This window comes from Sebastes fasciatus, chromosome 24 (assembly GCF_043250625.1).
Source record: "Sebastes fasciatus isolate fSebFas1 chromosome 24, fSebFas1.pri, whole genome shotgun sequence".
NCBI classification, from domain to species: domain Eukaryota; kingdom Metazoa; phylum Chordata; class Actinopteri; order Perciformes; family Sebastidae; genus Sebastes; species Sebastes fasciatus.
In genome coordinates this window covers 12,745,482-12,772,693 of record NC_133818.1, presented here as the reverse complement: position 1 = coordinate 12,772,693, position 27,212 = coordinate 12,745,482, and the positions used below count along the sequence as shown (strand labels likewise).

At 39.1% G+C, this 27,212-nt stretch overlaps 3 protein-coding genes and 1 pseudogene across 6 annotated transcripts in view; all 4 read right to left on the bottom strand.

The window, feature by feature from the left end:
• The window catches only part of LOC141763209 (OX-2 membrane glycoprotein-like), a 58,957-nt gene that overhangs the window by 4,814 nt on the left and 26,931 nt on the right, over nucleotides 1–27,212 (bottom strand). Inside the window, exons 1-7 of one of the 3 annotated variants that reach the window (XM_074627692.1) lie at nucleotides 9,538–9,626; nucleotides 7,883–7,959; nucleotides 7,630–7,759; nucleotides 5,927–6,250; nucleotides 5,092–5,421; nucleotides 3,163–3,447; nucleotides 2,100–2,201 (exon numbers count right to left, since the gene is read on the bottom strand). In XM_074627692.1, the coding sequence (XP_074483793.1) occupies nucleotides 2,100–2,201; nucleotides 3,163–3,447; nucleotides 5,092–5,421; nucleotides 5,927–6,250; nucleotides 7,630–7,699 (1,111 nt within the window). In that variant the 5' untranslated portion in view covers nucleotides 7,700–7,759; nucleotides 7,883–7,959; nucleotides 9,538–9,626. Of the gene's footprint in view, nucleotides 1–2,099; nucleotides 2,202–3,162; nucleotides 3,448–5,091; nucleotides 5,422–5,926; nucleotides 6,251–7,629; nucleotides 7,760–7,882; nucleotides 7,960–8,143; nucleotides 8,266–9,537; nucleotides 9,627–27,212 lie in introns of those variants that run through there. The other 2 variants (XM_074627691.1, XM_074627689.1) reach the window with 2 other exon arrangements.
• LOC141763336 (uncharacterized) lies at nucleotides 10,759–13,775 on the bottom strand. The gene is made up of 5 exons (XM_074627905.1): nucleotides 13,721–13,775; nucleotides 11,656–11,994; nucleotides 11,303–11,575; nucleotides 11,017–11,116; nucleotides 10,759–10,825 (listed from the first exon to the last, which is right to left on the bottom strand). Exons 1-5 carry the CDS (start codon nucleotides 13,773–13,775, stop codon nucleotides 10,759–10,761), a joined length of 834 nt encoding a protein of 277 aa, XP_074484006.1.
• LOC141763210 (nectin-4-like) lies at nucleotides 15,134–25,361 on the bottom strand. 2 transcript variants are annotated; one of them, XM_074627693.1, is made up of 6 exons: nucleotides 17,797–17,855; nucleotides 17,237–17,575; nucleotides 16,876–17,148; nucleotides 16,578–16,668; nucleotides 16,333–16,395; nucleotides 15,134–15,534 (listed from the first exon to the last, which is right to left on the bottom strand). In XM_074627693.1, exons 1-5 carry the CDS (start codon nucleotides 17,852–17,854, stop codon nucleotides 16,359–16,361), a joined length of 798 nt encoding a protein of 265 aa, XP_074483794.1. In that variant the 5' UTR covers nucleotide 17,855; the 3' UTR covers nucleotides 15,134–15,534; nucleotides 16,333–16,358. The 2 variants fall into 2 exon arrangements, with proteins under 2 accessions (XP_074483794.1, XP_074483795.1); XM_074627694.1 differs by lacking the exons at nucleotides 15,134–15,534; nucleotides 17,797–17,855 and adding exons at nucleotides 15,764–16,227; nucleotides 25,302–25,361.
• Nucleotides 19,281–23,933, bottom strand: LOC141763287 (OX-2 membrane glycoprotein-like; annotated as a pseudogene).

Here is a 27,212-nt window from a genome sequence, read left to right as displayed (position 1 = left end):
AACACAAAACCATCAATCACATGCAAACACTGTATTTAAGATGACAAGACATCTCATGAGATTGGGATGTGAGAAACACAAACACTCTTAAATCAGCGTGATTGAAGCCTTTGTTGTATGCGAATGTGGGTTTTGGAGCTTGACACGATGAGGTGACGAATAAAGTAGGAATTAAAGCGATGTGTCAGTGGGTTTCCATCTTTAAGAGATCAGCGTATGTGCCCTCCGCTTTCTTATCGCACAAGAAAACAAAGACGAGGAGGTGCTGAAGGAAAAGGGAAACTCCTAAATCTATTTAGGAAACGCGTCGCTTGAGAAGAATTTGTGAAACATTTTAAGGGTTCATGGCAGGTATGACAAAAATATCAAACTATATTTGTTGGGATTTGTTTTATGGCTCTGGTTGGCTTATGTAACACAAATTGCGCATTGCCAAATCGGGATTATCCGTGGGACCGACCTGACCTTGACACAGCAGCTCCCACTTTTGTTTTTCTTCCCTTACGACTTTTGTTTGGCCGGCAGAAGCGCCGACGTCAGCCAAAGCTTCTGTCACTGCCGCGATAACTTTTCCTCCCTCTCCTCGGTGGGCAGAAAATTTATGATAAAGGGGAAATGGGCAGATATCCACACGCCACATTACGCTGGCAACACACTGTTTCCACGACACCCAGAGAGGATTATGGGAAAGGTGTTAACAGGAGTCAAGAGAGTGTTTGATGACACATGAGTAAGCATGACACCTCTGTGTGGAAAGTCGCTGTGAGCCCTGCGAGTTGACCTTTTGAGTGTGTTTTCAGAGAAATGTGATCAAGGTTTGTTGTTCGCTCTCCCTTTACCGACATGAAACTCATTCACTTCCTCTGAGATTTCTTTCCATTCTACATCCCTACCAGGTGGCAACCTCCGGTTCTGAAGGCAAATGAAGTAAAGTGCCTTAAACGTGCATTCTTTCTAATAGCCAGCAGGGGGCGACAGACGTCTGATTGTATAGAAGTCTATGAGAAAATGAGCCTACTTCTCACTTGAGTTATTACCTCAGTAAACATTGTAAACATGAGTTTATGATCTCAATCAGTAGTTTCAAGTCTTCTTCAATACAGCATGATGTTCATCTAGTAAATTATGGTCCCATTTAGAGTCAAATAGACCATAAAGCAGGGGATGCTTTAAGGCCAAACACATCTAGCATTCACTTGTATCCACCTGATGAATGCAAGTCCAATATTCACTCTCCTTTTAGCTCTGTTTTTGGTCTCCACCAACTCCTGAAGGAAATATCTGTCTCTTTAGCTACTAGATGTTCCACTAAATTAACCAGCTATAGTTGCTAAATTTGCCTTGTTTGGTAGCTAAGCGTTTTTTCACTGAAAACATGGTGGTGCCTGGTGGAAATGATGTTGTTCAGCGTGGTGAGAATGAACCAAAATGATAAAGTTGGGGGTTGCTTCGAGTTCTCTGAGGTTGTTTTGGTGTGCCAGGATGTTTATGTAACCAGAAGAAATGTGAATACTTCATCATAATTACTACAGTGACAACAGGCTCTCAAAACCTGGCATGCACAGCAGGCCACAAGACAAACAATGCGCTGCATATCAGCTGAGTGTTTTTCTCCCATGATAGAGATCCTGCAGTGAGGAAAAGCCCATGGAAAAGACTGGATTATATAAAAAAGCTCAGCCTGTTTTTGAGAGCCGCCCAGAACAACCTCTGCTCAACTCAAAGTGCCTCTTATTCACTTTCTTCACCCACGTTTTCCTGAGCTGCTGGTAGCCTTGAAAGAAAAACATCCACCTTCACATTTTCTCATAACAGGAGGCACAGTAGTTTTGATGACTTGCTCTAATTCACTCGTTTGCAACCACCCCGTGCACTTCCCAGAATGCCTTTGGAAGAGAGAGGGACATGACCTTGTTGCACACAGCTGCTGCAAACGTTCTGTTTTCTGTTTTACGTGGATTCAATCAAATGGTAATTAAACGGCAACCCCTACAAAACGTGGACAGAAACAGTTTGTGAAGTCATGTATGAGTAGATGTGGCTTGAAGGAGTAAATGTGGGGTGTTTGTGGGAAGTGAAGCTGCAGAGTCGGGACTCACCGCCAGTACAGATGAAGCACTTGCAGAGACACACACACAGACACAGGAGGAGGACGGCTGCCACGCCGCACACCGAGAGGAGGATGACCACGGCTGGACCCACTGTAGCACACACACACACACACACATACATTAAAAAACACTGTTTATGTTTTATGACATCTGGACTAAACATGTTAGGAGATGCAGTACCAGAATAACGACTTTATGAGTAGAATAATCCTTCTTGTATGCAGCGACATTACAGGATTCAGGACCCCATCAAAGCAGCCATAATTACCAGAGACTAAAATAGCTGAGAATACACACATGTGGAAAACAAAAGGCCTCTTTCTGCTTCACCTCAGCACCCAAGAATGGAAAATATAACTTGTTTTTTACACATTTTGAGACAGTACTAGTCTAACTTTAACTTTGTCGTACTTTAAGGAGTATAAATCTAAAGGCCCTTCACTCCCATTGTGTCTTATTAGACCTTACCGCAGGACTGTGCTTGATTGACATTCCCCTCATACTGAGAGTGTTTAGTATGCAAAATATGTGCACAGATACAGGCACTTAATGGCATACAGAACACGGAAAAATGCTGGGACGTGCAGCTACTCTGGATTGCGACAAGCTTGGCGCTCTTCCTCAGGCAGCATCAAGGGGTTTATGGGAATAAATGTATTTGTATATAGTTATGGAAACTGCTGATCTTCACCTGGACTGGATTACTTGCAATCTAACTAAATGAAGAAGTACTGGGATGCAAGTACTGACAAATACGGACCATTAAACGCCTCTATTCTCCAAAAACCAAGAAGGTGACGGCCAAAAACCAAGAATGCGAATTTTCTTTTTCACTTTTTTTGCGTTCAGCGGATCCCCTACTTTTTATGTCTTGAAACTGACCAATTTGGGAAGTCTTCTCCTATGGATTCCTCACATTAATCTACAGCATAGCTCCATCTAGGTCTAAATACCCAGAAAAAGTAAACACACTTGTGTGCCAGACATTTATAAGGTTGTTGTGAGTGGATTTCATTCAATGTGATGAAAACAGGATTTACAAACTCCTTACTGCTTGTGTTGAGCGACACGTTCATAGGTTTCTCCAAACCCGGGTGGTGCACGACGCACTTGACGGACAGCTCACTGAGCAGCGCTGACGGGAAGAGCAGCGTGCTCGTCACCAACGTCGTGCCGTCGCCCTGGTCGTAGGCGGATATAATGGGCGGTCCAAGTGTTCGGTTGTCCCCGCTGATGTTCCACATGATCTCTGCTGCAGGTCGGGACTGGGCGGTGCAGTTCGCCTCGGTGACTCCTGGGGACGACGTCACGTGACTCACCTCTGGTTTGGGTAAAACTGGTGAAAGAAAGATTGTGTTAAATTGTATTCTTATATTTTCTTCAGTAAATTGAGCATATATTGTTTTTTTCTCTGTGATACTGGCAACTGTGTATTTTCATAGACAACAGAAAGCAGATATTTGTTCCTCTGCCTTTATAATGGAGATGGAGAGACAGAGCACATCGCCTGTCAATCTTGTCCCCCCCAGAAGACACAATGACACAAGTTGTCCTCCGACAGGACAGAAAACAGAGGCAAAGCTGCTTTTACTAACTCTGTGTTTGTGCGTCTGGATCTCTGTCGGTTGAGACAAAGCTTGTTTAGCAGAGCGAGGAGAAGGACACACACACACTGAGGCCTTGTGTCTGGGGAAACAGTGAGCCACTCATCCCCTGGGCTCCCTCCCAAATTAATCACCCCTTTCCCCCTCAGTGACACCCTCCCTCTGTCAACATTATCACTCCAGAAACACACACACACTCCGGGAACGTTTGCTTACGACTTCTAAAAGTCTAAGAAAGGTTGCGCTCTTTTTTAACGTTGTGGTTTTTTTCACCTCTCTGGCACAGCAGCGGGCAAAACAGTAGCTGAATGACCCACTAAAGAAACTCAGGGTTTGTTTATACACAGCGCTTCCTTCCCTTTCCTGAGCTATGTCTCGGATGCACACACACATATAGTAGCACACATTTCCTCTCAGTTTACAGTGGATCTCCAGGACTATATGGGTCAAGGTCATTTGGAAAATAATCCCTCAAGTGTGCAGTGTTTGCATTCAGCCTGAACTGTACAGGTTTGCTTTAAAGATCCATAAAAATAAATGTAATACAATTTAATGTTGTTTTTTTATGCTGTTCTGTATGTATTTTCTTGTAGATTTTTGTGTTTTTGTATATAGGCCAATCTAGAGACAGCCATTCCAAACTATTTTCGGCTCGTCTCTATAAAAATCCACATTTAAGCGAGGAATTTTCACTTTGTGTTGATCTTGGCGGTCCCTGAGCACCAGAGTCCCTTTAGAAAAACACTAATTTTACTGCAGCCGGGTCTGACAGTCTGCCCCGCTCAGTCCTGGTTCTCATTCTCCGGTGCCACCCTTCCTTCCAGCGGGCCTAGCAACACGGCCTGAACCTCCAGCAGCGTGGTGTCGGTGTTGGCTCCCAGCGGGGACCGGTGTTCATTTTAGTAACTTTAAATAATAAAATAATAATAATTTCTGTTTTTTCTCAAGGGGAGCAAATTCCAAGTGTAAAGCTTTGGTAATGTGCCTTTTAGATGCTAGTTCACGACCCATATTATTATCATTTAACACCCTAGTAGCATCATTTTTTCCCAGAAAATGACAGCAAGGAGTAGTCGAAGGAATGGAAACGTCATCTTTATCTGATTGTTGAGAACAATGTCTGGAAACACCGAACATTCGTCATAAGTGCCGAAATAGCTTCACCAAACATGATAATTCATTTGCGATGGCACCACCCAAAATAGATAAAGGGGCACGCCACCAGTTTTACATGCCAAAGTCTAATTAAAAGATTTAAATAAAAGATCCCGATCTACTTTAAATACTTCTCCAAACACCTACTTTCATACACCTTTACGTTCACATCATACAGTGTGATTTACATTGAGGAAAAGAGATAGTACACAGGCACTCACCATAAACAGAGAGGCAGGCGACGTCACTTTTGGTGCCGTCTGGGTATGTGTGGAACTCGCAGGTGTAGCAGCCCTCGTCCTCCGTCCTGACCGCCTTGATGGTCAGCTGGGTGTCGCCCAAGGTTTGACTCAAGCTGACCCGACCCCTGTACTGCTCCTGTGTGCTCTGGTGGCGGTTCGTGGCGAAGGAGGCCACTTTGGTGGTGTCGCCCTGCTCGGCCGTCTTCCTCCACAGCACCTGGCGCACCCTCTCGGAGAGGCTGTACCAGCAGGAGAGGGTCACCGGCTTCCCGCTCACCGCCGTCTTGTTGCCCTCCAGGCGCACTTTACCTGGGACAAAGGAAATGTTATTAATAATTAAAGGTCTTATTGATAACATTTTTATAGAGATTGATGGTAAGTGCCTGGCAACCACTTGTTGTGAAGTAAATGCAATGGAACGGCGGAGGGAGAATGCAACATCTAGTTGCCGAATATTATCAATAGTACCTTTAATATCAAGAAAATGAAGATGACTGTATGGTGGCTGCATGTAGATTTCTGCTGGCATCAAAATGCACAATAAAACCTTTACAGGCCTGCTGCGTTTGTGCAACAAGAGGAGTCTGGGTGTAATAAAACACATTTAATAGCAACAACAGGAAGGCCAGCTGGGTGGGTGGGCTGTATCTACAACTTCCTGTCTCCTAAGGGGTTTAGAAGAACAACAAACACCCTCTGTGATCCTAATTTGTCTTTGTGAAAAAAAGTTCAGATGTTAGGAGTGAGCTGCAGCACTGGAAAATAACTTGTTCTTTAAGATAACAGAAGCTAGGAACCAAAATCCCAGACTGACCAGTGACGCTGATGCACGTCGTGCCTTCCAGCGGGCCCCGGGGGTAAACGTCAAAGATGCAGCGGTAGCAGCCCTCGTCATCGGGCCGCACCCTCTTGATGGTGATGTAGCTGGCGTCGTTGTTGGTGGCGGTGAGCAGCACGTTGGGATCTTGGTGGCTGATGCGCACCGGCACGCCCTGCTCGTACGCCAGCAGGACCTTCTTGTACCGGTCGAGCCAGCGCACTTGCCGGACGGTGTCGCCCGTTTCCGTGGTGACGTTGCAGCCGAGCAGCAGGGAGTGGCCCACCTCCGCGCTCAGACTGGCAGGAGCTGTGACCTGACCTGAGTTCAGAGATACGTGTCAATTTCATGTACTGGCAAAATACAGTGGTGGGACAAGGACTGAGAACTTACTTAAAGAGGACCTATTATGCTTTTGTGCTTTTTCTCTTTCCTTTAGTGTGTTATCTAGTTTTTTCTACATTAAAATGGTCTGCAAAGTTACAAAGCCCAAAGTCCACGCCAAAGGGAGAAACACTGCTTCTGAACTGCCTAAAACGCCTTGCTTGAAGTCCCGCCTTTTCTTCCGTAACGTGGTGATGTCACCAAGTAACAAACAGCGCTTCAGACAGAGGGTGAACAGAAGTGCTGCAGCACAGCCGGTATGAGTAAAGTAAAGTACAGTTTTTGAACATTAAAGTATGTAGACATGTTCTAGTAGAAACCCAAAATACAAACATTCACCTGAAAATAAGCATAATACTGGTCCTCTTTAAATTAAAAGTAGCATAACAACAATGTAAAAAAACTCCATTACAATTTATAGTCCTTCATTCAAAAAAGTACAGAAGTAAAATCAGCAAAATGTACTTAAAGTATCAAAAGCACTGCAGAGAAATGGTCCCTGAGATTGATATATTATTATATTAAATATTTAATACTGATGCATCAATGTTAGAGCAATATTTTATTGTTGTAGCTGGTCGAGGTGGAGCCAGTTTTAACTATTTCAACCCGGTCTCACGGGAAAACGTATAAATAGCACATTACACGGCCATTCCGCGTGTCATGAGTACACATTTTAGCCTTTTCGAGTGTCATTTGTGCACCACGCAAACGTCCGCAGTTAGGTTTAGGATAGAAAAAACACTAACTAAGGTTCAGGCAAGAAAACCACTTAGTTAGGTTCAGGACAAAACGTCGTTGTTGGGCTTAAAATAAGTACGTAAATTAAGTAAAATACCCAACCTGTGGTCAGGCCCCCACTAATTTTCTAATCTCTAAGATTTTATATGAAACGTTCAATCATTTCACGTCTTCGAGCGTCAAACAGTTATCTAAATAAAACCATCGGAGAAGTTTAGAGGGGAAATGCCTCTTTACATCTGAAACATGACATGGAGCCCCAACTAGATGCAGCTTTTTTTGGTACAAAGCCAGAATGCAATACATTTTATTAGCCTTCTGACATGTTTTTTTAATGTAAAATATTGTCAAAACCTTTTCTGATAGACGTAGTGGAGTAAAAAGTACAATATTTCTTTTTAACAATATTGTGCAGTAGAAGTATAAAGCAGCAGAAAATGAAAACAGTCAAAGTATTGTTAAGTTAAGTAAATGCACTTAGTTATAGTTCCCATCACTGCCAAGCAGAGAACTCAGTACCAAGGAAACTGAACTATCTCCCAAACCAAAAAAGCACAAATGGATGCGGAACGTACCTTGAGTTCTGGAGACAGCCGGTCCGACACTCCAGAGCAGCAGACACAGGGTCAAGGCAGGTCGACACATCGCACACTGAGGCTGGGTCACCAACGCACACACTGGGCCAGAATCACATCCAGGCTGCAGCTGAAAACACAACTGTCAGAGCTTAAACAGCCTCGACCACAACCTAAACCTACAACTAGTTTGTGGCTACATACAATTAAAAACATTATCAAAGCAACAAGTGTGAGGCCGTGATGTAGATACCCTTGTCAGCTGTCTGGTGTTGTTGAGCTGCTGCTGGTCAGCACAGTTGTAGCTGCATCTTACTGACACACTGTCTGCTGTGATGGGAAACATGAAGGAGGATGACATTAGCAATGACAGCATCGTCCCAGCATCATTACAGATTACACTCTTTGCTTAGAAGTGAATGAAAACACAAGATTTTGCCACTTTGGGACATTCGTTGCCATGGCGATACAATGTGTAAGCATCAACAACAGCTGCTGATTCATGAAACATCACCTGGAGGTTGTAATCCACAGCATGCACACCCTGTCAAGTAAACCCGCAATCATCCGGCAGCAAAACAAGCTGCCACACTTTGATGTCTAGACGGCGGCGACCTCGAGATTTCAAAATCAATACCTGAAATCCAACCTCAAAGAAATTACAGTGGCCGGGTGATGCTGCGAGAAGTGATGATGAGGCATTAGTCATGATTACGGTTTGTACGGGTGTGTGGATGGTGCAGCTCTTGGTTGGCTATAATTTAACATCACATTGTGTTTAGAGGACAATAGAAAGATGCTGGATCTCTATATCCTGGACAAAAAGGTGGAAACAGCAGGGATCGGGCATAAACATAGCCTTTGATCAAGCAAACCGCCTAAAAACCACAAGACAGACCAGATCCAGACCTCAGAGCTTTACAGGGCGTCATGTGCTCTTTTACACGCCAACCATCTGGCTTCAAACATGCAGCATGCTCCTGTTGGGTAACGGTAAATCACTTTTCCACTACAAAAACGCCACTGATGTCTCACTGCAAATCTGATTCAATCAACTCTAGGCTTTTAATGTGAAACACCAGCAGATATAACCTAGGCTTTTAATGTGAAACGCAAGCAGATATAACCTAGGCTTTTAATGTGAAACACCAGCAGATATAACCTAGGCTTTTAATGTGAAACGCAAGCAGATATAACCTAGGCTTTTAATGTGAAACACCAGCAGATATAACCTAGGCTTTTAATGTGAAACACAAGCAGATAAAGCCTAAGAAAGGCAGTAAGTGTCATATTCAGGAGAGCTGAATATTTCACGTTTACCAAAAAAGGGATTGACAAACTAAATCATAATATGTGGCCCTACATCCAGATGTGCACGGGACATTTTCACCACAGCTGGTTCAGTTCAGACAGATGTTATGTTATTTTTTCACATAATCAAGCCAATTATATGGATGTAAATCTTTCTTTTGCCACGTTTACCACATGAAAATCCTAAAAAAATATTATTGATACAACGCTATAGTAACACATATAACAATTCAACCAAAAAATAAATATTAAAGATAAAAAAATATCAACTGCTTCAGCAATATTTATTAAGAAAAGGTATAACAAGTAAAATATTTTGTTGCAAAGTTACAAGTTAATTAATGCATAAATGGATTCAAACTTAGGTCACTGATACAGATATATGAGTTCATAATGAGAGAAAAAAACTAGTCTAAAAGAAGTTAAATGTTTTCAGTTAAATGTTTGTTTGTTTTTTAAAACATGCATATTCTTCACCATCAAAAGTTAGACAAAATAATTTAGATATGTTGACATTCCTGGATTAAGTAAACCAACTAGTACCATTTCAAGATATTCCAAATCAAGTATGCTGCAACTAAAAGACATCAAACTTACCAGCTGACAGATGAAAGTCCACAAAGACAAAGTGAGCTCCCTGTGCTTGAGGTGCTCTCTGTGCTACAGGTAATGTGAGACTGGAGCAGGAGAATCCATGCTTCAGAGATTTAACTACGACTGAACTGTTTCCAGTTTCCTGCTGCTGACTTTCAGCCCCTGATCTGTCTGAACAGCCTCAACTCTACTGCAGTACATGAGAGGAAAGCAGGACCTCTAGTGGTCATGTTGTGCACCTTTTGCTAAAAATATTCAGCAGACATTCAATGCAAACTCTGTTAGTGTTTCAACTCCTACTCTATATTTTTTTTATCTTCATATGAAGTTTATATTCTAAATATGAAAAAAACAAAAAGCAGCAGCAGAAAATGTATGTATAAAGAGACGTACAAAACAAAGGATGCTTCATCTGGATGCAACAGTGAATTAAAACTATCACCTAAATTATATTTCAAAATCAAAACTACTGATCTGCTGGAATCAATGAACTGGTGCAGACATGTTCTCTGTGTTGTGGCACTAACAGTCTTGTGGGTTATTCTGTGGTATTAATTAGTTAACTGAGTTAAAAGATAATTTTTTTCCTTTCCCAGATGATGCTTTTGGGTGGTCGTGGTTTTTTTTTCTCCCAGTGGACGTCCGTTTCCGCGTCTCGTTCTCTTCATTCATTAAAGGTGTAGTCCTTCAGATAACAACAAGATATTAGTCAGTTTCCAAATCATTCAGAACAACAGTGATGTGGATAAACATGCAGACTGTGAATACACAATGTATCGCAAGTTGGTAGCCTGGTTCACCTCCAACATCTCCCATTTGGATTCCTCCAATTCAGTCTGATTATCAAGCTAGTTACATGATAGGTACGTTCAGCCTCCATTTGGTAAAGAGGACCTATTGTGCTCATTTTCAGGTGCTTACTTATATTTTAGGTTTCTACTAGAACATGTTTACATACTTTAAAGTTCAAAAAACGCTTTACTTTTCTCATACCGGATGTGCTGCAGCACCTGTCTGAAAAGCTGTTTGAGCGTTTCAGGAGCAGTGTTTCTCTCTTTTTAGCGTGGACTTTGGGCTTTATAACTTTGCAGACATTTTACATGCACAAAAAACTATAAAACACAATAAAGGAGAGATGAAAAGCACAAAAGCATAATAGGTCCCCTTTAAATCATTTTTGCAATGAAGCATAAATATGTACAAGTGTAAAATGAATAAATTGACTCACTCATCAATGTCTTTGATTTCTTTTTGTGGTGTCTTGTTCTCCTCAGGGTCCTTGTCTGACCGACTGAAGGATTTAAGAAAAGTCAAAGATTAATTTGTGGGTTTTATCTGAAAAGATCTCAATCAATCATGAGCATAATAACTGTGAGACAGCGGTATTATAACAAGACAGGTGTTCAGTGCTTCTTGAAGTGGAAAACATAAGTGCCAGTACTCTCTTATTCACATGTCTCACACTAATACGTTTATAATTACCAGTTCCAATGTTTCCGTATAAGCAGGGCGGTGACGACTGCAGCAACAACACAAACACAAACACAGGCCACAACCACGGACACGATGATCAGAGTGAAATCTGTAAGAAAAGAGGGAAATTAGTGACACTCATTCATAAAGCAACTACAGATCAAATGTTATTATTGATCTGAGACCACCTAAAGGTAAAAGGTAAAAATAAATCCTCACTGTTAATAGATCCAGATTCCAACAGACCTGAGCTAAAGAGTATTTATGAATCAGGATGTTTGGAAGTGTTTCTCACCATCATCAGACGACTGTTTGACCTCAGGAATCATCATAGACACCTCTATCTGAGGACCAGAGAGCACTCTCACTGCACATCCAACCTGTGTGCTGTTGCCATTTAGACGAGACAGCCCAGCTGTAGTGGTGACAGTGACTGTGCCGTTGGTGTTGGTGACGCTGGTAGAGTTGTAGTGAGGGACAGTCAGTGTTACTGTGGGAGCAGGTCGAGCTGTGGCTGAGCAGGACACAACTGTTGATTCTGTGATGTGAAGAAAGGGTCCATGCAGCTCTGTAAAAATAAAATATGATATAACATTACAGAGAAGATAGAGTTATAGAAATGTTTCTAATAACACAGCAGGTTCTCACCATAGAGCTGCAGGCAGGTTGTAGCAATGAGAGCACCTTCAGAGAAGGTGTTAAACATACAGCGATAGCACCCTTCATCCTCCTCCATCACCCTCCTGATAACTATGGAGGTGTTCTGCAGTCCAGCATCTTTAAACTCCAGCTTACTCTGAAAACCAGCAAGCACTCTTTCACCAAATCGTTCACTGTAAGTAGCCATGTTCTTCTCCCCCTCAGGTAAAATCTTCTGCCATGTGACTTGAAGAACATCTCTAGATTGCATCAGGCAACAGTTCAAGCAGGCTTCATCTCCTACAGCTGCATTCACAGTCTGCTGGGTTTCTATCAGAGCTGTTAGACCTGCAGGAGATGACAGCACACATTGTGTTAGGATCAGTGGCGGCTGGTGGAAATGTTTCTAGATAGGGCTGTGCCACATCGGATCAATTTCAGCAAACATCCCGGTATGATTTAATGCAAAAAAGTGAAGGTATCAAAAACACATTACTACTTTGCAGTTAAATAATCAACAATTATTTTATTCCAACAGGAGCAGTAATGAATGCTTAGAAAAACACAACACTATGACATGTACTCAGTGGTGGAAATTAACTAAGTACATTTACTCAAGTACTGCACTTAAGTACAATTTTGAGGTACTTGTACTTTATTTACTTTACGTATTTCCATGTTCTGATACTTTCTACTTCTACTCTACTACATCTCAGAGGGAAATATTGTACTTTTTACTCCACTACATTGATTTAATAACTTTAGTTACTTTACAGATTCAGATTATTAATACAAAATATAATCAAGGAATAAATGATGTATTATTATAGATTAAACTACCCAGCAGTATATAAAGTCATTAAAATGAGCTCCACGTTAACCAGCTGCAACATTAAAGTGATGAACACATTAATGCATCAATAAGTATAATCCAATAATACACATTATTCTGCATAATGTGTACTTTTATGTTTGGTACTTGAAAGATGAAGTAGGTGAGATTGAAGCAAATATGATTAAAACAAGTTTGGGGCGATAAATAATCGCCCCTCTCATTGTGGAAAGATGTTAATAATTTTATACTTGTTAACATTTTCTCAGATTTTGCACTGTACTATAGAAATATTATATTTGGTTACTATGCTATGATTACAGTGGCAAAGATAGTAATGCATTTTTTCTTATTAATTTAATTTTAAGTGTAAAATTACCCCCCAAAAAGCCTAATTTCTTTGTATTTATGAAAGAAATGGATCTACATCTGTCAACAATTTCTTCCTCACATAACAAAAAAGCAATGAAAACAATGAATGTATGCAATAAACTTAAAGTTTTTAAGTGAAATTATTGTCATACTCTCGCGTTTTTGTTTTTTTATTATTATCTACTTATTTATTTATTTTTATTGAGTGTTTTTTTTTAATTTTATGTTTGTTTTGTTTCATTTCTGTTGTCCTTTTATGTTTGGCATAGCTCTTTGTTTATGTTTTCGCTATGCTTCTTTTGTATGTAAATGTTTTTAATGTTTTCTGCTGTTACTATGGATACTGTCATTTTGAAATAAAAAAACAAACAATAATCGCCCCTCTCGTATCAGATTTGAGGACGCTGATTGGCTAAATTTAATGTCAATCGTTCATAGCTTGAATCAGTTATTGGCTGAGCTGAACTTCAGACATACAGAGAGGAGGGGAGTCAGGGGACCTGCAGGAAAACCATATATTTTGCACGGATGATTTTCTGTCATATTTAGCACATATTACTGGGAGCAATCCATATTTTAAACACACAAATATTGACAATTTGTATAATTTATTATTATTATTATTATTATTATTATTATTAATAGTAGTAATGTTTTTTTGTGTGTGGCTGTCTGGCCGGCCGCCCCTGTGACCATGATATTAATAATGAATTAACCAATGCAAAATCATTAACCGCCAAAACCATGCGTAATTACGCAGCAACATCAGACTAAACATGCAGGAATCACACAGCTGCGCTTTCAGATTAAGACAAACAAATGACATAATGGCTAGACCTTTATAACATTGCTGTATCATCTCTTTCTCACCTTTCTGAAAGACTCCCAACACACAAAGGAAATGTAAGACTGCACGGTGCGCCATCCTGATATTGTACTGAATCTACCGCCAAAACTACAGAAAGTGAAAGTATCTGTACAACCAGGCCGTGGACCAATCAGGGAGAAGGAAGGACACCTCAACCCAATGAATCATTACCAGACTGCTGTTCAGCTACTCAGTACACTGAACTATGATTCAAATCAACAGTTGTCTAATATCATGGCAGAGGATGATAATTACAACCACAGGCTATGAGCTATTAAAGTCCAGGTTTATAAATGAATTAAAATGCATGAATGTAGGTCTATCATTGACATGATGAACAGGTGCCACATGCACATTTAAAGAGGTTACTTTGCCAAACAAAACAGGAGGGATAAATCCTGCCTACATGTGTGTTGACTCAGCAGAGATCACATTAAATGAGAAAAGTTGATCTACATGAGAACAGATTAAATATCTGAAAGCACTACAGAATACCTGAGAGCCTTACTGCATTATATTCAATTATATTCTTATATTTTGTCACCTGCCATCTGAATTTTGTGTTTTCCTTTACATAAATAAAAGACATTTTCACCATAAAAGGATGAAGAAAAATTCACCAGAACGCAGGACATTAAGTGTCTGACGCCCTAAAAACTTTACATTAAAGTACAAAACTGCAAGAAAAGTGCAAAAATACCAACACACTTAGAATATATATAATATACAGTATATATAATATATACAATTTTGAATAAAACCACCACCTGACTGTTTTACATAAATAGTTCTGATTTGCTGATTTGTGACCTTCTTTCCAAATTTATACCACATTTCTCTCTCTCCTTTCTCTTTTTCTCCAACAAGCACACTAGATGGTGCTATCACCTCACAGGACTCTTCCTTGTTTTAACTCTCCAAAGTTCTATGTCTTGGTTTTTGAACTTTGTTTCTGTGTCCCATGATGTATATTTACAGATAATTAAATGGCCGTAGAACTATCCATATGTATACATACATACACATATAGATATACATATATATGTGTGTATATATATACATATATACACATACTGTAGATATACATATATACACATACAGTATATGTATACATATATGCACATATATACACACACATACTGTATGTGTATATATGTATGTATAAGTGTGTGTATATACTGTATGTATACATACATACTGTATATGCTGTATATACATATATAAACACATATACAAACACACGTATATGTTATTATTATATACTTATATACATACATATAAACACACATATATATATATATAACAAAAACATGTAGTGAACATAAGTGAAATCACTTATAACATTAAAACATCATTGCTTAAATAACCAAACAAATACAAATTAATATATGAAATGAATAAGAGAATAAATTATATTTATATTTATAAAATGTATTTATTTTTTATCTTCATATGAAGTTTATATTCCAAATATAAAAAAAACAAAAAGTAGCAGCAGAAAATGTATATAAAAAAGGCGTACAAAACAAAGGATGCTTCATCTGGATGCAACAGTGAATTAAAACTATCACCTAAATTATATTTCAAAATCAAAACTACTGATCTGCTGGAATCAATGAACTGGTGCAGACATGTTCTCTGTGTTGTGGCACTAACAGTCTTGTGGGTTATTCTGTGGTACTAATTAGTTAACTGAGTTAAAATAATTTTTCTTCCTTTCAGAGATGATGCTTTTGGGTGGTCGTGGTTTTTATCTTTCTCAGTAGGCGTCCGTTTCCGCAGCTCGTTCTCTTCCTTCCTTAAAGGTGTTTTGAACCTTCAGATAAAAACAAGATATTAGTCAGTTTCCAAATGATTCAGAACAACAGTGATGTGGATAAACATGCAGACTATGAATACACAATGTATCTCAAGTTGGTAGCCTGGTTCACCTCCAACATCTCCCATTTGATCAGTGATTCCTCCAAATCAGTCTGATTATCAAGCTAGTTGGTAGGTGGGAAAGTGAAGCCCCCAAATAGACAGAGTGAACACGGATTAAAGAGGACCTATTGTGCTCAGTTTCAGGTGCATACTTGTATTTTGGGTTTCTACTAGAACATGTTTACATATTTTAAAGTTAAAAAAACGCTTTATTTTTCTCATACCGGCTGTGCTGCAGCACCTCTTTTCACCCTCTTTCTGAAACGCTCTGTTTGAGACCCCCCCCCTCCAAAAAAGCCCAGTCTGCTCTGATAGGTCAGCTGGACCACTCTGTTGTGATTGGTCAACCGAACCAAACTCTTTGGACTTCGCTACAGTTCCACTCTAACTGGCTTTGTTTGAGGGTGTGCCAAACAAGCCGTTATGCAAACGTGTTACTTGGTGACATCCCCATGTTATGGAAGAGATGGCGGGACTTCAACGAGGTGTTTCAGGCAGTTCAGGAGCAGTGTTTCTCTCTTTGGCATGGACTTCGGGCTTTGCAACTTTGCAGACCTTTTACATGCACAAAAAACTATATAACACACTAAAGCAGAGAGGAAAAACCACAAAAGCATAAAAGGACCCCTTTAAATCATTTTTGCAAAGAAGCATAAATATGTACAAGTGAAAAATGAATACATTGACTCACTCATCATTGTCTTTGATTGCTTTTTGTTATGTCTTGTTCTCCTCAGAGTCCTTGTCTGACCGACTGAAGGATTTAAGAAAAGTCAAAGATGTATTTGTGGGTTTTGTCTGAAAAGATCTCAATCAATCATGAGCTTAATAACAGCAGTATTATAACAAGACAGGTGTTCAGTGCTTCTTGAAGTGAGAAACATAAGTGCACTACTCTCTTATTCACATGTCTCACAGTAATAAGTTTATAATTACCGGTTCCGATGTTTCCTTTTAAGCAGGGCGGTGACGACTGCAGCAACACAAACACAGGCCAGAACCACGAACACGATGATCAGAGGGAAATCTGTAAGAAAAGAGGGAAATTAGTGACACTCATTCATAAAGCAACTACAGATCAAATGTTATTTTTTGATCTGAGAACACCTAAAGGTATAATTACAGAAATCCTCAGTTATTAGATCCAGATTCCTCATCAAAACCTGGAAAATAGAAACAACAGACATGAGCTATAGAGTATTTATGAATCAGGATGTTTGGAAGTGTTTCTCACCATCATCAGACGACTGTTTGACCTCAGGAATCATCATAGACACCTCTATCTGAGGACCAGAGAGCACTCTCACTGCACATCCAACCTGTGTGCTGTTGCCATGGAGACCAGACAGCCCAGCTGTAGCGGTGACAGTGACTGTGCCGTTGGTGTTGGTGACGCTGGTAGAGTTGTAGTGAGGGACAGTCAGTGTTACTGTGGGAGCAGGTCGAGCTGTGGCTGAGCAGGACACAACTGTTGATTCTGTGACGTGAAGAAAGGGTCCATGCAGCTCTGCAAAGATAAAATGTTTAAATGATAAAACATTACAGAGACCATAGAGAGTTATGGAAATGTCTCTTATAACACAGCAGGTTCTCACCATAGAGCTTCAGGCAGGTTGTAGCAATGAGAGCACCTTCAGAGAAGGTGTTAAACATACAGCGATAGCACCCTTCATCCTCCTCCATCACCCTCCTGATAACTATGGAGCTGTTCTGCAGTCCAGCATATCTAAACTCCAGCTTACTCTGAAAACCAGCAAGCACTCTTTCACCAAATCGTTCACTGTAAGTAGCCATGTTCTTCTCCCCCTCAGGTAAAATCTTCTGCCATGTGACTTGCAGAACATCTCTAGATTGCATCAGGTGACAGTTCAAGCAGGCTTCGTCTCCTACAGCTGCCACCACAGTGTGCTGGGTTTCTATCAGAGCTGTTAGACCTGCAGGAGATGACAGCACACATTGTGTTAGGATGTATTTTTCCCTTTGCAAAATATGATATAAATGATAAATTAACCAATGCAAAATTATTAGCCGCCAAAACGATGTGCAACAGACAATAAACATGCAGGAATCACACAGCTGTGCTTTCAGATTATCAGAATAATAAATGACATAATGTCTAGACCTTTATAACATTGCTGTATCATCTCTTTCTCACCTTTCTGAAAGACTCCCAACACACAAAGGACATGTAAGACTGCACGTTGTGCCATCATGATACTGAATCTACCGCTAAAACTACATAAAGTGAAAGTATCTGTAAGTACATCCGGGTCGAGTACCAAGAGCGCGAATGAATGACACCTCAACTCCAGCGGTTTATAAATGAATTAAAATGCATGAATGTAGGTCTATCATTGACATGATGAACAGGTGCCACATGCACATTTAAAGAGGTTACTTTCCCAAACAAAACAGGAGGAATAAATCCTGCCTACATGTGTGTTGACTCAGCAGAGATCACATTAAATGAGAAAAGTTGATCTACAGGAGAACAGATTAAATATCTGAAAGCAATACAGAATACCTGAGAGCCTTACTGCATTATATTCCATTATATTTTGTCACTTGCCACCTGAATTTTGTGTTTTCCTTTACATAAATAAAATACATTTCCACCATAAAAGGATGCAGATGTGCACGGGACATTTTCACCACAGCTGGTTCAGTCCCAGAGGACAGATGTTATGTTATTTCTTTTCACAAAACAATTGATTGATAAAACGCTATAGTAACACATATAACAACTCAACCCAAAAATAAATATTAAAGATATTCTACAGTCAGGGACACTAAGAAAAATATCAACTGCTTCAGAAATATTTATTAAGAAAAGGTATCAAGTTTAATATTTTGTGGCAAAGTTACAAGTCAATTAACGTATACATTGATATAAACTTAAGTCACTGATACAGATATATGAGTTCATGATGAGGGAACAAAACTACTATAAAAAAAGCATATCTTCACCATAAAAAGTTAAACAAACTAATTTAGATATGTTGACATTCCTGGATTAAGTAAACCAACTAGTACCATTTCAAGATATTCCAAATCAAGTATGCTGCAACTAAAAGACATCAAACTTACCAGCTGACAGATGAAAGTCCACAAAGACAAAGTGAGCTCCCTGTGCTTGAGGTGCTCTCTGTGCTACAGGTAATGTGAGACTGGAGCAGGAGAATCCATGCTTCAGAGATTTAACTACGACTGAACTGTTTCCAGTTTCCTGCTGCTGACTTTCAGCCCCTGATCTGTCTGAACAGCCTCAACTCTCCTGCAGTACATGAGAGGAAAGCAGGTCCTCTACTGGCCATGTTAAGCACCTGCTGCTAAAAATATGCAGCAGACATTCAATGCAAACTCTGTTAGTGTTTCAACTCCTACTCTATATTTTTTTTATCTTCATATGAAGTTTATATTCTAAATATGAAAAAAACAAAAAGCAGCAGCAGATAATGTATGTATAAAGAGACGTACAAAACAAAGGATGCTTCATCTGGATGCAACAGTGAATTAAAACTATCACCTAAATTATATTTCAAAATCAAAACTACTGATCTGCTGGAATCAATGAACTGGTGCAGACATGTTCTCTGTGTTGTGGCACTAACAGTCTTGTGGGTTATTCTGTGGTACTAATTAGTTAACTGAGTTGAAAGATAACTTTCTTCCTTTCAGAGATGATGGTTTTGGGTGGTTACGGTTTTTATCTTTCTCAGTAGACGTCTGTAGCCGCAGCTCGTTCTCTTCCTTCATTAAAGGTGTTTTGAACCTTCAGATAAAAACAAGATATTAGTCAGTTTCCAAATCATTCAGAACAACAGTGATGTAGATAAACATGCAGACTGTGAATACACAATGTATCGCAAGTTGGTAACCTGGTTCACCTCCAACATCTCCCATTTGGATTCCTCCAATTCAGTTTGATTATCAAGCTAGTTGGTAGGTAGGAAAGTGAAGCCCCCAAATAGACAGAGTGAAGACAGATTAAAGAGGACCTATTGTGCTCATTTTCAGGAGAATACTGTATTTTGGGTTTCTACTAGAACATGTTTACATATTTTAAAGTTCAAAAAACGCTTTATTTTTCTCATGCTGGCTGTTCTGCAGCACCTCTTTCCACCCTTTGTCTGAAACACTCTGTTTGAGCCCCCCCCCCCTCCCAAAAAGCCCAGTCTGCTCTGATTGGTCAACTGGACCAAACTCTTCGGGATCTGCTCCAGCTCCGCATTAACTTGCTTTGTTTAAGGGCGTACCAAACTAGCAGTTATGCAAACGTGTTACTTAGTGACATCACCACGTTACGGAAGAAAAGGTGGGGCTTCAAACAAGGTGTTTCAGGCAGCTCAGGAGCAGAGTTTCTCTCTTTGGCGTGGACTTTGGGCTTTGTAACTTTGCAGACCTTTTACATGCACAAAAAACTATATATCACACTAAAGGAAAAAGGAAAAAGCATAAAAGGTCCTCTTTAAATCATTTTTGCAAAGAAACAAAAATATGTACAAGTGAAAAATGAATAAATTGACTCACTCATCAGTGTCTTTGATTGCTTTTTGTGGTGTCTTGTTCTACTCAGAGTCCTTGTGTGACCGACTGAAGGATTTAAGAAAAGTCAAAGATTAATTTGTGGGTTTTGTCTGAAAAGATCTCAATCAATCATGAGCATAATAACTGTGAGACAGCGGTATTATAACAAGACAGGTGTTCAGGGCTTCTTGAAGTGAAAAACATAAGTGCCAGTACTCTCTTATTCACATGTCTCACAGTAATAAGTTTATAATTACCGGTTCCGATGTTTCCATATAAGCAGTGCGGTGACGACTGCAGCAACAACACAAACATAAACCACGGACACGATGATCAGAGTGAAATCTGTAAGAAAAGAGGGATATTATTGGTGACACTCATTCATAAAGCAACTACAGATCAAATGGTATTATTGATATGAGACCACCTAAAGGTAAAATGATAGAAATCCTCGCTGTTAATAGATCCAGATTCCAACAGACCTGAGCTATAGAGTATTTATGAATCAGGATGTTTGGAAGTGTTTCTCACCATCATCAGACGACTGTTTGACCTCAGGAATCATCATAGACACCTCTTCTGAGGACCAGAGAGCACTCTCACTGCACATCCAACCCGTGTGCTGTTGCCATGTAGACCAGACAGCCCAGCTGTAGTGGTGACAGTGACTGTGCCGTTGGTGTTGGTGACACTGGTAGAGTTATAGTGAGGGACAGTCAGTGTTACTGTGGGAGCAGGTCGAGCTGTGGCTGAGCAGGACACAACTGTTGTTTCTCTGACGTGAAGAAAGGGTCCATGCAGCTCTGCAAAGATGACATATGATATAAAATTACAGAGAAGATGGAGAGTTATGGAAATGTCTATAATAAGACAGCAGGTTCTCACCATAGAGCTGCAGGCAGGTTGTAGCATTGAGGTCACCTTCAGAGAAGGTGTTAAACAAACAGCGATAGCACCCTTCATCCTCCTCCATCACCCTCCTGATAACTATGGAGGTGTTTTGCAGTCCAGCATATTTAAACTCCATTTTATCTCTAAAGTCAGGATTCACTTTTTGACCGAAGTCTTTGTGGCTAGAAGCAAGGTTCTTCTCCCCCTCTGGTAAAATCTTCTGCCATGTGACTTGCAGAACATCTCTAGATTGCATCAGGTGACAGGTTAAGCAGGCCTCATCTCCTACAGCTGCCTCCACAGTGTGCTGGGTTTCTATCAGAGATGTTAGACCTGCAGGAGATGACAGCACACATTGTGTTAGGATGTATTTTTCCCTTTGCAAAATATGATATAAATAATAAATTAACCAATGCAAAATCATTAGCCACCAAAACGATGTGCAACAGACAATAAACATGCAGGAATCACACAGCTGTGCTTTCAGATTATCAGAATAATAAATGACATAATGGCTAGACCTTTATAACATTGCTGTATCATCTCTTTCTCACCTTTCTGAAAGACTCCCAACACACAAAGGAAATGTAAGACTGCACGGTCCGCCATTATTGTTCCACGCTGTACTGAATCTACCGTCAAACTTTAGTGGAAGTGAAAGTTTATGAAGATCCAGGCCGCGGACCAGTCAGGGAGAAGGAATGACCTTTTCTCCTTTCTTTTTTTCTCCAACAAGCACACTAGATGGTGCTATCACCTCACAGGACATTTCCTTGTTTTAACTCTCCAAAGTTCTGTCTTGGTTTTTTTAAATTTGTGTCTGTGTTCCATGATGTATATTTACAGATAATTAAATAGCCCTAGAACTATCCATATGTATACATATATATAAATATATACACATATAGATATACATATATATGTGTGTGTATATATATATATATACACATACTGTAGATATTCATATATACACATATAGTATATGTATACATATATGCACATATATATATACACACATACTGTATGTGTATATATGTGTATACTGTATATATGTATGTATAAGTGTGTGTATATACTGTATGTAAACATACATACAGTATATGCTGTATATACATATATAAACGCATATACAAACACACGTATATGTTATTATTATATACTTATATACATACATATAAACACACATATATATATATATATAACAAAAACATGTAGTGAACATAAGTGAAATACCTTATAACATTAAAACATCATTGCTTTAATAACCAAACAAATACAAATTAATATATGAAATGAATAAGAGAATAAATTATATTTATATTTATAAAATATATTTATTTTTTTATCTTCATATGAAGTTCATATTCTAAATATAAAAATACAAAAAGCAGCAGCAGATAATGTATGTATAAAAAGACGTACAAAACAAAGGATGCTTCATCTGGATGCAACAGTGAATTAAAACTATCACCTAAATTATATTTCAAAATGAAAACTACTGATCTGCTGGAATCAATGAACTGGTGCAGACATGTTCTCTGTGTTGTGGCATTAACAGTCTTGTGGGTTATTCTGTGGTACTAATTAGTTAACTGAGTTAAAAGATAATTTTCTTGCTTTCCCAGGTGATGCTTTTGGGTGGTTGTGGTTTTTATCTTTCTCAGTAGACGTCTGTAGCCGCAGCTCGTTCTCTTCCTTCATTAAAGGTGTTTTGAACCTTCAGATAAAAACAAGATATTAGTCAGTTTCCAAATCATTCAGAACAACAGTGATGTGGATAAACATGCAGACTGTGAATACACAATGTATCGCAAGTTGGTAGCCTGGTTCACCTCCAACATCTCCCATTTGATCAGTGATTCCTCCAATTCAGTCTGATTATCAAACTAGTTACATGCTAGGTAGGTTCAGCCTCCATTTGGTAAAGAGGACCTATTGTGCTCATTTTCAGGTGCATACTTATATTTTAGGTTTCTACTAGAATGTGTTTACATACTTTAAAGTTAAAAAAATGCTTTATTTTTGTCATACCGGATGTGCTGCAGCACCTCTTTTCACCCTCTGTCTGAAACGCTCTGTTTGAGCGTTTCAGGAGCAGTGTTTCTCTCTTTGGCGTGGACTTTGGGCTTTATAACTTTGCAGACATTTTACATGCACAAAAAACTTTATAACACTCTAAAGGAGAGATGAAAAGCACAAAAGCATAATAGGTCCCCTTTAAATCATTTTTGCAAAGAAGCATAAATATGTACGTGTAAGTGAAAAATGAATAAATTGACTCACTCATCAGTGTCTTTGATTGCTTTTTGTGGTGTGTTCTTCTTCTCATAGTCCCTGTGTGACCGACTGAAGAATTTAAGAAAAGTCAAAGATTAATTTGTGGGTTTTGTCTGAAAAGATCTCAATCAATCATGAGCATAATAACAGCAGTATTATAACAAGACAGGTGTTCAGTGCTTCTTAAAGTGAAAAACATAAGTGCCAGTACTCTGTTATTCACATGTCTCACAGTAATAAGTTTATAATTACCAGTTCCAATGGTCCCGTATAAGCAGGGCGGTGACGATTGCAGCAACGCCACAAACACAAGCAAACACAAACACAAACACAAACACAAACACCGGCCACAACCACGGACACGATGATCAGAGTGAAATCTGTAAGAAAAGAGGGAAATTAGTGACACTCATTCATAAAGCAACTACAGATCAAATGGTGTTATTGATCTGAGACCACCTAAAGGTAAAATTACAGAAATCCTCACTGTTAATAGATCCAGATTCCAACAGACCTGAACTATAGTGTATTTATGAATCAGGATGTTTGGAAGTGTTTCTCACCATCATCAGACGACTGTTTGACCTCAGGAATCATCATAGACACCTCTATCTGAGGACCAGAGAGCACTCTCACTGCACATCCAACCCGTGTGCTGTTGCCATGGAGACCAGACAGCCCAGCTGTAGTGGTGACAGTGACTGTGCCGTTGGTGTTGGTGACACTGGTAGAGTTGTAGTGAGGGACAGTCAGTGTTACTGTGGGAGCAGGTCGAGCTGTGGCTGAGCAGGACACAACTGTTGATTCACTGAAATGAAGAAAGGGTCCATGCAGCTCTGCAAAGATAAAATATTGAAATGTTAAAACATTGCAGAGAAGACAGAGAGTTATATAAATGTCTCTAATAACACAGCAGATTCTCACCATAGAGCTGCAGGCAGGTTGTAGCATTGAGAGCACCTTCAGAGAAGGTGTTAAACAAACAACGATAGCACCCTTCATCCTCCTCCATCACCCTCCTGATAACTATGGAGGTGTTTTGCAGTCCATTATATCTAAACTCCATTTTATCTGTAAAGTCAGGATTCACTGTTTGACCGTAGATTCTGTGGTAATAAGCAAGGTTCTTCTCTCCCTCAGGTAAAATCTTCAGCCATGTGACTTGCAGAACATCTCTGGATTGCATCAGGTGACAGTATAAGCAGGCTTCGTCTCCTACAGCTGCCCCCACAGTGTGCTGGGTTTCTATCAGAGCTGTTAGACCTGCAGGAGACACAACTCATATAAATTATTATAAGATACACCATAGAAATCAATTCAAGACATGTTTAAAATGTGATCAGAAATCTGTCTGTATTATAACTACGCACACCCATTAGACACTGAATGTATGTACAGTATGTAGTAGTCTATTGTTATGATGACCCCAGTTAGGTCCACTCATTGCCACACCATGTTCTTTAAATATTCAGTTTTCTCTTTAATCTGACTTAATTTACTTTGTTTAAATATAGCAAATATCTTTTGTTAAACTTTCAAAATGATAAAATATGAATTAACCAATGCAAAAGTATTAACAAAGCGTAATGAAGCAGTTGCCATAAATAATAAACATACTGTAGTCACACAGCTACACTTGGAGTTACTTACAGAACTGACATAATAAAAACATTTAGTGAACATAAATGATAACATTAAAACATCATTGCTTTATTAACCAAACATATATAAATTAATATGTGTAACGAATCAGAGAATAAATTATTAAAAACACATCAACTATACTACTATGATATAATTACTGAATTAACCAATGCAAAATCATTAGCCACCGAAACGATGCGTAATTACGCAGCAACATCAGACTAAACATGCAGGAATCACACAGCTGCGCTTTCAGATTAAGACAAATAAATGACATAATGGCTAGACCTTTATAACATTGCTGTATCATCTCTTTCTCACCTTTCTGAAAGACTCCCAACACACAAAGGAAATGTAAGACTGCACGGTGCGCCATCCTGATACTGTATTGAATCTACCGCCAAATCTACAGAAAGTGAAAGTATCTGTACAACCAGGCCGTGGACCAATCAGGGAGAAGGAAGGACACCTCAACTCAATGAATCATTACCAGACTGCTGTTCAGCTACTCAGTACACTGAACTATGATTCAAATCAACAGTTGTCTAATATCATGGCAGAGGATGATAATTACAACCACAGGCTATGAGCTATTAAAGTCCAGGTTTATAAATGAATTAAAATGCATGAATGTAGGTCTATCATTGACATGATGAACATGTACATTTAAAGAGGTTACTTTGCCAAACAAAACAGGAGGGATAAATCATGCCTACATGTGTGTTGACTCAGCAGAGATCACATTAAATGAGAAAAAGTTGATCTACAGGAGAACAGATTAAATATCTGAAAGCAATACAGAATACCTGAGAGCCTTACTGCATTATATTCCATTATATTTTGTCACTTGCCAACTGAATTTTGTGTTTTCCTTTACATAAATAAGATACATATCCACCATAAAAGGATGCAGATGTGCACGAGACATTTTCGCCACAGCTGGTTCAGTCCCAGAGGACAGATGTTATGTTATTTATTCTCATAATCATGTCAATTATGTGGATGTAAATCTTTCTCTTGCAACGTTTAACACATGAAAGTCATAAAACAATTAATTGATAAAACATTATAGTAACACATATAACAACTTAACCCAAAAATAAATATTAAAAAATATTCTACAGTCAGGGACACTAAGACAAATATCAACTGCTTCAGAAATATTTATTAAAAAAATAGAACAAGTTTAATATTTTGTGGCAAAGTTACAAGTCACTTAATGCATACATGGATTTAAACTTAAGTCACTGATACAGGTATATGAGTTCATGATGAGGGAACAAAACTACTATAAAAAAAAGCATATCTTCACCATTAAAAGTTAAACAAAATAATTTAGATATGTTGACATTCCTGGATTAAGTAAACCAACTACTATCATTTAAAGTTATTCCAAATCAAGTTTGCTGCAACTAAAAGACATGAAACTTACCAGCTGACAGATGAAAGTCCACAAAGACAAAGTGAGCTCCCTGTGCTTGAGGTGCTCTCTGTGCTACAGGTAATGTGAGACTGGAGCAGGAGAATCCATGCTTCAGAGATTTAACTACGACTGAACTGTTTCCAGTTTCCTGCTGCTGACTTTCAGCCCCTGATCTGTCTGAACAGCCTCAACTCTACTGCAGTACATGAGAGGAAAGCAGGACCTCTAGTGGCCATGTTGTGCACCTGCTGCTAAAAATATGCAGCAGACATTCAATGCAAACTCTGTCAGTGTTTCAACTCCTACTCTATATATCTTGATCTTCATATGAAGTTTAATGCAGTTTATAGTCTAAATATGAAAAAAACAAAAAGCAGCAGCAGAAAATGTATATATAAAAACAAAGGATGCTTCATCTGGATGCAACAGTGAATTAAAACTATCACCTAAATTATATTTCAAAATCAAAACTACTGATCTGCTGGAATCAATGAACTGGTGCAGACATGTTCTCTGTGTTGTGGCACTAACAGTCTTATGGGTTATTCTGTGGTACTAATTAGTTAACTGAGTTAAAAGATAACTTTCTTCCTTTCAGAGATGATGGTTTTGGGTGGTTGTGGTTTTTATCTTTCTCAGTAGACGTCTGTAGCCGCAGCTCGTTCACTTCCTTCATTAAAGGTGTTTTGAACCTTCAGATAAAAACAAAATATTAGTCAGTTTCCAAATAATTCAGAACAACAGTGATGTGGATAAACATGCAGACTATGAATACACAATGTATCGTAAGTTGGTAGCCTGGTTCACCA